Source organism: Nothoprocta perdicaria, unplaced genomic scaffold (assembly GCF_003342845.1).
Source record: "Nothoprocta perdicaria isolate Ctin4 unplaced genomic scaffold, notPer1 scaffold_32, whole genome shotgun sequence".
In the NCBI taxonomy this organism is placed as follows: domain Eukaryota; kingdom Metazoa; phylum Chordata; class Aves; order Tinamiformes; family Tinamidae; genus Nothoprocta; species Nothoprocta perdicaria.
Window position 1 is genome coordinate 1,698,679 of NW_020455555.1, and position 12,721 is coordinate 1,711,399.

Consider the following 12,721-nt stretch of genomic DNA (forward strand, 5'->3'; position numbering starts at 1 on the left):
TTCTTAACTTGTGGGGTTTTTTTTTTTTTTGAATTTAACTCTGGAAGATAAACTTTAACTAACTGCGAAATTCAAACAAACTTTAACTAACTGCGAAATTCAAACATGTACCTTGCCATATACATATGGACAGGACATCCTCCTTATCATTCTCTTTTATAGCTGACTGGTTTCCCAGACTGAAACAGTGGTGCTGGCAACAGCAAAAAAAAAGTCTTCTGAACTACTGAACTGGTCACCAACTGGGGCACAAGAATCATTTAAAAATAAATACATAAATAAAAATCTTGACAGCTCAGGATCATAGTCAGAAACTTGCAGCTTGTCAATCTTTGATCCTGGTTGAACCACAAGACCCAAAGCTGTCTATGCCTTGTTCTTTCTGTCAGCTCGTTGTGTAACAGGTACATCTGCAAAACTAGATGAACTTGGGAACTTTGTAATAAGCCTGTTGTTTTGTTTTGACACATAATATCATTTAAATAACTGAGGATTAATGCATAACTTTAAGCTGCCACATTAATTGTTACACGCTTACCTGCAGCATGCCATGTCCATTGCTTTCAATAGTGCCTTCATAGGTGACATGCAATCTGGTCAGCTTTTTCTGGGACCTTATCATTGAAGAAAGATATTGTACAGAAAAGATGATTACAGTGTCCACACACACAAATATACATTTTAAAAGAAAAATCCATTCAAGCACACTAGCTTCTTATACTGCCTAACATAAGACGGCTAAAAGTTGCTTAAAGAAATGTGTTTGCCACTCAAAGAATTTAATGTTTAACATAGTCAACCCCTAAGCTTCTCCACATCTTTCACCATAAAACCTCACATCTGAAATTGGAGTTCCACACAAGGTTTACCACCTTAACACGTTAACCATTTGGAAAGCTGTAACAATCTTTCTGTGGTGGCCATCCCACTTTATTTTATTAATTGTCATTCCTGAAATCAAGGCACCATTAGTCTCAGCTCCTATTCCCCATTCACCTGACAGTACCAAAGATGTGTTTCTGTTTTCAAAATCCACGCGAGRCCTGCTGCCTTTGCACAGAGTGCCCAAACGGCTTCCGTCACTCCAGCCACTTCCTTCCCAACTTCCCCAGTAACAACCCATACCAAACAGCGCTTCCTGCAACACTTCCAAGCCTCGATCAATTCCTTAGGGAATTGCCTATCACTAATTTAAGCAATTTCTTTTGTTTAATGGCACTTTTGACTTACCTGCCCCAATCTGGAAAATCCTGGAGACTCTGCCTCGTAAACGTCACCAATCCTGTAGGTTCTACAGGCAGAACACCACAAAGACAACAAATTAATTGCTACAAATTTAGGCCTCAGCTTATTTTAATTGGTAAGATTTTAGAACTACAACAGATATAATTCCTGGCAGAAATATAAGAATTTAACTTTCCTCAAAAGCAGCCGATGTATCTTCCTGGCTCAAATTGAAAACAATTAGCACGAAGAGCAAAACATTCACCCCTCTGCTTCTGCTTCCTTTTATTTCTGCACTTTGCATCAGTCAAAAGTACTGAAGTGTTCATAAGATATTACCAATAACCAGGCTGTCTCCCTTTGCAGTCTGGATATTTTTCTTTCCCCAAAGGAAAAAAAAAAAAATCCGCTTTCTAAGTGATTTTCACTTAAATTGTAAGCTTCACTGAATGGACTGATGGTTGAAGTGAGAGCAAAACATGTTGCCACTTAGGAGAAAAAAGTCCTCTCTCGGAGATTTAGTCTATTCACTGTGTTGGGCCTACAGGCAATGCACAGAGTACTCAGCCTGTGCCTAGATGGGACACCAGCATCCCCAACTGTCTCAGCAAAGACGCAGTGTTGGTAGATTCCCCACACTGCTGTGTCCAGGCCTGCCCAGATGCTACTGAAATTCACTGTTCTGCAATGAGGAAGAGCTCCAGCGCTCGAGAAGAAAAGGGGAGTCAATACCCAGTATAGGGAAGATGCCCCATCACCTTCTCTCCTTGCTTTACTACAGCAAAATAAGAGGTCCATTGTGCTACAGAAACAAAACATCAACCTTTTATGAGGTGATGTCATGCCAATAAAAAACAGCATTTGAGATGTAATCTTTTGCTACACTAAGCCTGCAGTAGGACTTTCTTAGAAATCATAGGGGCTTAAGGAAAATGAAGGATTGCTTGGTCTTCAAAAATGTAGAGTTTGCAGTAATCAAGTGCTTTCCCTCAAGGGCACTGTGTGATATTTAACAAATTAAGTATAGCACAAATACCTCAGCTTATATGGGCTCCTGTGCATTCTCTTACAAGGAATACATTTACCATTTATAATAAAGAGTTATGAAAGTAATTTATAGGGCTACATTACTTCAGTCTTATTAATTCATTATACAGAAAAGAACAAGAAATAGGGTCTTTCAAAGGTATGGTGCAAATTTTTAATTCAAGATGACAGCATGTAAGAATCTCATTAAATATTGTTTGAAATTATATTATTAAGAAATCTAATACAAAATACTTTCATAAAGTGTACCCCCAAGAGATTTCATATGCATGGGCAGGGATGTCTGCATAAGTTTAGGATTTGGTTTGCATTAAAACATTACTACTCAACTATAAAACAAAAAAGAGTGCCAGCACACAACATTTTTTAATCATATCTACAGATCATAATTTACTTTTGACCTCAGAGATTTCATTCTATAAACATTGCTTAAAGCTTAATAACTTAAATAGCATGTAGCTGCATTTAATTTGTGGYAGAAATATAAATACTTAAGACAGACTGAATCAAGCAAAGGGAATTTCTACTTAATAGCTTAAAACAAACACTTTGAAAAGCATGAAGCTAATAATGAGAAACTGTCAAGAAAAATAATCTAAAATTTAAAAATTACTATAATAAGATATTGCTGCAGATGTGATGGATACTATTAGAGCATAATGCCTTCCTCCCAAATACAACACAAACTCTGATATAGTTTTTTCATAAAGATGGATGAATATTTGAGTGTGGCAGACGTTCACATTACGGTAACAATGGAAGATCTGGGTAAATACACCAAGGAAGATATCATGCTAATTCTCAACAGTTGAGCATATCTCACATGTTGCTCTATCGCTTATTTTATTTTAACCTGGGAAAGCATYGCAACAGCTTTCCTTTCGGAGAATTGAAGGGAAAATACAAAATATTAACTTAAACAGGGAAAACTCCYAAGAGTTCATAGACAATGTATTAGATGGACATACAACAGGAAACCTGAATTTCCATTGAGGGTTTTTAAATGTACAACAGGACCTTGGTATTCATCTGTGTACGTGCACTTACTAMATATGTTGCTAAGTTCTCCCTGCATCCTCACTATGAAGCACTGCATCAAGRGGGTGTATATATTAAGCACATGTGTGCTTAGTAGGTGTATGTGTGTGTATATATACGTACATACACACATACACTCATATATCACAAAAAGAAAGAAAAGAGAACCACCTCCAYGCAAAACAAAACAAAAGCCTGCAGGCATCATCTGTAACGGGAGAATGCTACACTAATGCAAATGCCAGTGTACTCWGCAAGCTGGCACCAGTTAAAAACTTCCATTACAATGTTTCATTGCCATTTCTAAATTTAACAAGATTTACCTCATCCTGCATCTGTTTTTATAGCTCAAAGAAAGGACTAAAAGACATACTTTTTTCTGTGACTCTCCTGAAATAACAGAAAAGGGTCTTAAGCTTCTCTGGCTTCCTTGGTGATCGTCCTTCAAACAATCTGGAAAACAAAAAGCAGAGGATGACTTGAGTGAATAGTAATTAGGCTACATACAAATTATGACTTGCTTTTCAACCTTTTTACTTTTTTTTTTCTCTTGTGAAGTATTTCCATGAGAATAAACTACGCATGCAAGCCAAAAGACAGTGTGCCCCATTAAAGTCAAGCACCTCAGCATTATGCGATACAGAAGGGCTGTCCAGAAGCTCCTTCCAGAGAGCAGTATTAGTGTCAAGCTGCAGCCCAGCGCCTCTATAGCCAGGACCCTGAGCTCTAAAGGCTACCAGGAACTTGCCCTTTGCACCAGCTGTGGAGAGATCCTGGGCCTGGGCAGGGACACAGAACCTGAGGTGGCCCGTGCCCCGCAGCTCCCTGGCAAGCACAAGCACCCCTGCACAGTCTTCTGTGTGGTRCCCTTGAAATTCAGGAGCACTAAACCATCAGAAAGTATCATAAAGAGCAGTTAGCATATTCTTAACCCCCAAAATGTTTCATATCTGTTCATACTCCTAAAAAAAAATTTTTATATCTGCTCACCTCTGCCATTCAAATCATTATAAGCTTTGAAGATCATTATTCTGCTCCCTAAAAATATCTAAAAAACACCACAGACCCCTCTGAATTTCTACATCCCCAGTAGGATATATTTCCAATATCCTTTGAAATCATGCACAGAAAAGCAGCATGCCCTGATACAAACACTCAATGCAGTACAATCTGGAAGGGATTATCTCTACCTGAACAAAATGCAAAAGCAAGAGGAGGCACTGGCTTATTTTTCTTTTCACCCAAGTAGCTCCAYGGAGTTCAAAGAGGGAGTTCACAAAGTAACACATTTGTTTGCAGAAACAGACTCCAAAGTAACAAAGTGAAATGGAAAGAATAGGCAAGGTCAGGAAGAGCAAGTCCCAGTGGAGTTTTTAAAGAAGATAAACAAATCAGAAGGCACTGACTCCATGCAAACCAGAATGCCTTCTTCACCACACCGGTATCTCTAAAGCTGAGCTAGCTTTTAGGAGTGACAGGTTTATTCACTTGCTAAATTTCTGATGAGAACGCTAGCTAAGGGAATGCCTACCTCCCTTACACCAATTCCGTAATATCTAAAATATTTCAATATGACAATCCTAGGAAAGCAAGGAAGATTTAACTGTTTTTATTAGCAACTGTCTGGCTTGCATTGAAAAAAAATTACCTCAAGCTGAAATACATTGAGTCTTTTAGCATCCGATATTAACAGAGAAATACAGGCAACACTCCGTGCTTCAGAAGTTGCACTGTATCTAAAGAAAAATAACCCCTCGCCCCAGCCAGTCCCCAAAAGCCTCTATCCACAGGGCTACTGCTGCTATTCTAACATTCATTTGTAAAAATCCAGGCATTGAAGAGAAGCATTCCATTTTTAGCCATTAAGTGAATGTATTTCTTAAGGTTAGTTGAAATACTTTACTGCACCATCCATCTTCCAGCAACTTGAACATGCATTACCTAATTTAATTCCTAATAGAGTGACATGGCATTGTTATTGGCAACACATAATGGAATTTGTCTGGGAGGAAGAACAGTGAGGACTTCAGAAATAATACCCTTAGAATTGGGAAGTTCACTAAGAGATGTCTGATACAGCCCTGAGGATGTAAGTTCTTTTTTCAAAAAACAGCCGCAAATAAAGCAAAAGAYGCAACAAAGTGTTTCCATGCTTTGCAATGCCAACCTGCCTTTAAAAGCAGGATGCTGTCCGGTAAATTTAGCTTTCTGGTACTGAAATGAATTAGATTTCTTCAATACTTAAAAAATTCTTATGAAATATTCTTATGGTTGAGATTACTTTTTTAAAAAACAATATTAAGTCACAAAAGCTATTATTTTTAAAAAAGATAAAAAAAAGTCTTATACTGATTTCATTCTTGGAACATATATTAAAATGGATCTTAAGGYAGCAATCTCCAAGGCAACTTATATGGAAGAGACGGAACAGTGGCATTCAGACATTATTTGCATTTTGCCCTGTTTCTGTATCTTTGCATTTGCAGTTTGCACAAAAGCTCCTTCACTCTTCTCCCAGGATTCACTTTTCCTCCTTAAGACATAGAATATGATGCATTTTTATTTGAAAAATCCACTACCGCTCTCATTGTTAAATATACAAATTTCTTCTACTTTTCTTCTGTCTTTTTTCCCCCCCCTATACTAGGCAACAGGATTCCCTAACACAAGTTTTTCTAAAAAGAGCTTTAAATCTATCACAAACAGTGTTTGCCTTAAACTGAACTTGCTCGTAAGAGGAAGACCACGTGTAACAGGCTGGATAAACGCCTTGCAAAGAGCACCATGCCTTAGATGATTTTTTGGATGCATTTCGTATTTTTGGCTTCTACAATTTATCTTTATTAGTGAGCTAGTGGCAAATTAAAGATAGCCTTCTGCAAATATGCTTATTATATACCAGCTTACGATATATAAAGGCTAGAATGTTACTTGTGTATTTTCATACAGTTAGACAGGGAACTCCTTTTCCTTCAAACACATACGCTAAGCAACAAAACTGTCTGATAACAGTAGGAATCTGTTTTAAAGACCATAAGAACACTGGAAAAATCCCCATAGATTTTAATGGGTCACCAACTAATCTTAAACCCTTATAGTTAATAATTACTTATCAGAATTACTGATCTTAATACAGTTGAATGCGATTGCTTCGTATGTTCTTTTAAATCTCCCAAGAAACTGGATCACAGGGACATTAACAACCCAGGAGGTTTCCACAAGCTGTACCTGAAGACAGAGACAAAAAAGAGTGTGGCAGAAAACCAAGCTAYCTTAGAGTTCTGCAATGAAGAACTAACATGGGAATTTCAGCATTACTGCACAAGTGTGCTATTTCCAAGAATAAGAAACGCAAGGAAAATGCAGAGAAAGATACACAGAAATAAAGCACAGAGTGCTGCACAGATTTACCTCATTACCTCATGGCAAATCTGCAAAGTATTTAAAGGGTGCATTTCAAATGATGCAACATCCACTTGATGATTTAATAACATTAAGTGCTACACAAAAATGACCTTGACATAGATACAGCTTACTAGGGAAAAGCTGAAGCATCTTAAGCAAACAGTTCCAAAATATATTGCTTCTGATTAAGGGATAATGCAATACAATAGCTTACTTGTAACATTTGTTTCCAAGGAGCTAAATGATTACTTGATGTTACTCCAAWAACTGGCCTCAGTAATTTTTACAAGCACAGAAAGAACCACTACAATCATGAAGTTTAAGCCCCCAGATAGCAGTAAGTACTATCATAATGGTATTTCCATCCCCAGGCTGAACATCCTCTGAATGTTTCTTACCAAAAGGGCACGATAATGTATTTAAACTGAAATCACGTGTCACATGCCTCCAAAACCAGCGCCCCTGTAAGAATCTGCAAGATCCGCAGATGTTGTTCATGCTGCTGTGTGCTGGATAAACTTCCCATCCACGAGCGAGTGGCAGACACAGAGGCCATCTGCAAGTGTGTGCTTAAATAAATCAGTCAGAGGTGTCCCAACTTGTAAAATCAGCCTGTAGAGCAAACCTGAAGTGTCTTTAGCCTTTCTGCTATAGCTGAAGACCAACTGCATTGTTTCTTGCCTTTTGCTATGTTCTCAATAAAGATAACACTGCATCTAAACAAATGCAAGACATTGACAAAACTCTTTTTTTTCCCTACAAAAAGAAGTGTAACAAGGATTTGTAAGGAACAGGTAAAAACAGGTGAATTTCCCCCGGTAAGAAGATGGAGCAGAAAAAAGGGAGAAGCTAAGGCTGAAGTGAAAATACAGAAGAGAAATGATTTTCAACCTCAAAGTGCTAATCATTAAGCAGAGTATTGGTTTAATGTACAGACTGACAAAACACTTGAAGAAAGAAATATCTTCATTTTTGTAGCCCATTACAATTCAAACCTGAGCCTAATTGAGGCAAACACACAGAAGTGGAAATATTGCGCTTTCCTATGCTACTTTCAGATTTGCCTCACTCTCGAGATGATTAACGGCTACGTTCATTAAACTGCTAAGCATTCTCAATTGCTAGCAAGCTCAATGGAAACTGCTAACATTGCATACTGCCACATGGGACCACAAAGGAAAACTAATATAGTATTGTATGGCACAAAAAGCCAAACATTTTGGATTACTTCAGCTACCCAGGCAAGGAAACAGAAGCACCTCTACTTCTCTTGCAACTTTTTCTTCCCTAAGGAGTTGTAAGAACAGAGGAGAAGAAAAAAGTTCTCATTTTCCAAAAACTGTTTCACATTTGTAATGAAGAATTAGCAGGCGTTGGTTTGCAAAGCTGACCAAAACTTTTCACTGCCATTTGATTCTATCACATTACTTGACGTTTTGATTCAATTGTGCTCAAAGTAGCTTTAGCCACATGCATATTTCAAATTAGGTGTAGACATTATATGGACAAGGACATCTCGTCTAGTGCCCTGCTAAGAGCACAGACTTCCTAAGCTCCTGCTTATTTCCTTGTTTATGCACAAAGCAAGTGAAGCTTTGAACCCCCTTGGCACCAAGTACGAAAGAAAATGATACTTTCAATAATTCAATCTCACTGACAGTTTCTTACTTACTGTCAAATATCATAGTTCTCAGCTTGTCATCTTGATATTATTTCAGAACACTGAACCTCTTCAACATCCTTAAGTTCAATCAGAAYATCATTTTTAGGATAAATAGTGAGTTTTCATCGAGATTTGTATAAAAATACAGAAATAAAGCATGCAACTTTCTGATATTCTTCCTTTCTCACACACTCATATCCAGTCCTATTCTCTGTGGTCTTTTGGRGAGGATTTTTGTTTAATTTGGAGTACTGAGATTATAAAGCTGTTTCTAGGAAGAGATGATCTAAGAATCTTAAATACTCATCAGATTTATACTTAAGATCACATCTTGACTTTGACACAATCTAAAGGTGCTGACTCCAAGCATTCAATGACCAAAGAACAGCAAGCTAAAATGTTCTATATCGAGCATCTAAAGCAAGAGCCATCCCACAATACAATTAAATAGTAGATTATATTACCGTATTTAGTAATGATTATATTACCATATTTAGTAATTTACCAAAGAAGTATTCAGACATCAATGCAGTGTTTTAATCACTAAAGCAAATTAATTACATTGGACATGTTAAGGTTAATTTCCTTTTAAAATTGGCTATTTAAAGAGTAAATCATCATCTACTGTGTACAAGTGTTCACTTGAAATTTTTCAGAAAACAATGCTCTATTTAAAAGGCTAATGAGAACACAAACCTAAGGCAGRGAGAAAACCTAGAATCACCCAGGAACGATGCATCTCTCAGTCCAAACCAAGGTCTCTCAAAGGCCCCGGATAACAYATTCCCCAGCGAACAGTCATTAGCACAGMAGGATTGATGTTGTTTATGAAGAGACTATTGCATTACTGCTAAATTAGATTTCAATTCTCCTTTATAAATGTACTATACAGTTTACCCATTTCCTTTCATATATTACACATTCCATAAAATACATATATATCTTAACTAGTGTATTTTCTTTTCCTCATTTCCAATCAGTTGCTTGACACGATCGAAGAAATTCAGTCTTAGTGGAGCAGTGGCAGTTCTGTTTTCGGACCAAATGCCTTACTTTGTGCCAAAAGGTCTACCAGGTATATCTTACTACATACWATCTTTAATTACAAATATGATCTAAATAACTTTCATGACAGCTASTGTAATACTATAAATGCACAATATGTCCAGTGTAACTTGCTTAGTTTTTTTGAAAGCAAAACAGGGAAGGAGTTATTGTAACTTCTGTAACATTCTTTTGCAGTGGCACAAGACCCTTGAACCAGAGGGCTCCCGTTTCCAAGAGAAACTCTCCCTCTCCTTGTGCCCACTGAGCAAGCCCAACAGGGAGAAGAAGGCTGAAGCCCTGCTGGTTTATGTGATGCTAACACACAAAAGGCTCTTCCCTCCCATCAGTCTCGGTTATCGGCGTGCACCAGCATCTCGGCAATGGGGCCTCTCCACTGCGCTAGCAGGGTCCAGCCCTGGTGCACTGCTAAACTGTTCCTAGAGAAAGGGGTAAACTAAATTCTTGTGCTTTGTGCCTGCTGTTTTGTCAAAAAGATTTGTATTGAGCGAGGAGAGGGATCCAAATCACAATATGCTATTTAAATATCGGATTAAAACTATTTAATAACATGTTAATATTTAAGTTTGTATAATGTGACTTGATCAACAGCAGCTGCATAAAACTGAAAACACTCAAGAGAAATTGTCTACAATTACAATGTGTTTTTAAGATAAAAGGGAGGACAAAAATATTTTCCTGCTTATCAAGCCTTTGATATGAACTCAGAAAGGGCATGCATAATTTAGGATAACCATATTTGCTTAAAAAATTGCACTCGTGTAATCAGTGCTCACTTGCGCTCAGCAATCCTGCCTCATTACAGATTGACAGCACGTGATGTCGTTGTACCCAAAGGAACAAAATAATTCACCCACAGTCGTGCAGCAGACAAATGACATGAGGGAAAGAGCGAAGCCTGGAAGAAAAGGAGGACTATAATACCAAGGGGAGAAAGGGTTGCTGTGCACCACCGTCTCTTGTGTCCAGCTCTAAACAGAGCAGAAGAATAGTCTCCAAAGCCTTTAAATGAAAACATTGTTATAAACGAAAGAAGGCTCAAAAAAATGCAATTTCAGCCATTGCCTACTGTCTTCTGAACATATCCAGTTTTGTGAAAGGCTTTTTGTAGAAGCTGAAAATATACACTGCAATGGGCCAAACTTTGTCTTCTTTACAAATCTGAGATAATGGTTGAAACATGATATTTTATGGTCTTTCCTTTCTACTGAAGGGCTATATTTTCAAGAGGAAAAACGACAGAACTGACAGAGGGGAAAGAAATGGGATGCTGTCCACCCTCCTGCCCTTTCCCTCTCATTTTAGATTTAAACTAAGTCAGGTTATATGAAATAGCATGACAGAAGTGGTGTAAAATCTTGCAGTAGTCTCTCCATCATTCACTCATGCCAATCTCCTTTTGCTTTTATGCCATTAATCCCTTTTGGCACATTCACTTCATTCACTGTGAGTCACACCTCTATTTTTCATCTCTTCTTGTTCACTGTCCTGCTCATTAAATTAACACAAAGAACAAATACTGTATTTGGTCCAACAAATGATTGTACAAAAGAAGCATTAATAAAATGAGACTATACTTGTTACAGACCAGCCATAAATTAGCAAATACGGAAATCAGCTTCTTTTAATCCTGAGGAACCAGAGGACATCAGGTTCTTGTCTTTTCTCCAACAATATGGCAACAATATTCCTGCACTTAAGCAAATAAAGGTTGTATTCTACCTTACGTGTCCTCAGTTACCTTATACATAATGCAAGAGGAGAGTCTGAATGTTGTCTGCTGTATCATCCCTTTTAAAGAATACTGTAGGAATTGACTTCAGTTTATAGCAACCATCCTATATGGGCTAAGAAGCCACAGGCTAAGAAAAAAAGAGGAAGACTGACCAGAATTAGGCAGAAAATCCTGAACACTTATTACTTGAACATTTGTTGTTGTCTGAGGCCATAACAGTTGACTATTTATCTTATACCTTGTCAAATTTTTTACAAGTAGTTCAAAACATTAGGCTGAGTTAACTGCTACCATTACACTGCATTGCTTTGACTTCACGTTGCTGTGCAGTGTTCAGAGGATATAAACTTAACCCAGGATTGAAAAAATCTCTTTTCATCTTTTATTCTCTACTTGATAATTGAACAGCTTGACTTACAGCAAGCTTAAATTTGAGAAAAAATGGTACCTTTTAAGTTCTTTAAGAAAACATTCAACTTTAGGTGCATAGACTGTGCAAACAGGACTCTCACACCACAGCATTAGCTGTGTAGCTCTTCTTACACTGCTCTGAACATAAATATTGAGTAATGAATGAGTCTCTACCTTTTTTCTTTGCTTTTATGAAGTCACTGCAGAAAATTTGTTGAATTGTATGGAGCATGGATGTCCACCCTGCACTTCTGAAATCAACATCAAGCCAGCAAGCCTTTTCCCAGAATAATTTTGTGTTTCTTTCTCGAAAACCACAGTGCAGAGAACCCTGTGCTAGCTCGTAACAACATCAAAAGCCAAAACCATTAAGTGCATCATCATACCTGACTAATTATTTCTGGAAAGGTCAAGTATAGCACAACTTCTATGATACAAATACCAAGTGTGTTGGTTCAGAGGCAACACTGTTTTTATAATTCATTCCATTGTTTAAGGCATATACGCTACATATGAAAACAGTGACAAAGCAAGAAAAACTGACTTTAATGGAAAAGCCCAGAAGAACAAGAACTTTTTCATATTTTAAAGGTACAAGCGTGTAAGAGAACTATTTTACTCAACAGAGGAGCTTCTTCCTCATTTATATTCCAAATAAAATCTGTGTTTAAACTAGAACTGAGGAAAAAAGGGTAAGGGTTTGTTCAAAAATCAGAATATACTTAATGAAACTCTTGTTGTGGTTTTAAAACCTTTCAGGCTAACTTGTGGCCAAAACGGCAGGTTTACTTAACCATGTAGCTCCACAAATGCCTTGAACTCATAAAGACTGCATAGTTAGTTACTAAAGTGACAAGTCCTACTGATCTGACCTGAAGGTCTGATCACCACTGACACAAAGGAAACCGAAACACTGTCGGCCCACACTGACATTCAATAAGTTCATATAGGGCAACCAAGGCACAACTGAAACTGAAATAAACCCTTCTGAGATGAACAGCTGCGAGGAGGTAGGGTATTATATCAACTTTTTATGTTAGAGTAAGAGTATGGAAGGAGGGAGACAGAGAGGTGGGATAAAATGAAAAAAAGATGAGAATATTAAAGCACATCTTTAGACCATAAAATCTTTT

The 12,721-nt window shown here is 37.5% G+C and overlaps 1 protein-coding gene across 2 annotated transcripts in view; it reads right to left on the reverse strand.

The window, feature by feature from the left end:
• Positions 1 to 12,721, reverse strand: part of PARG (poly(ADP-ribose) glycohydrolase) — a 57,934-nt gene that overhangs the window by 19,339 nt on the left and 25,874 nt on the right. For both annotated transcript variants that reach the window (XM_026043021.1, XM_026043020.1), the window contains exons 9-11: positions 3,683 to 3,762; positions 1,231 to 1,291; positions 539 to 614 (exon numbers count right to left, since the gene is read on the reverse strand). In XM_026043021.1, coding sequence (XP_025898806.1) covers positions 539 to 614; positions 1,231 to 1,291; positions 3,683 to 3,762 — 217 coding nt within the window. The remainder of the gene's footprint in view (positions 1 to 538; positions 615 to 1,230; positions 1,292 to 3,682; positions 3,763 to 12,721) is intronic.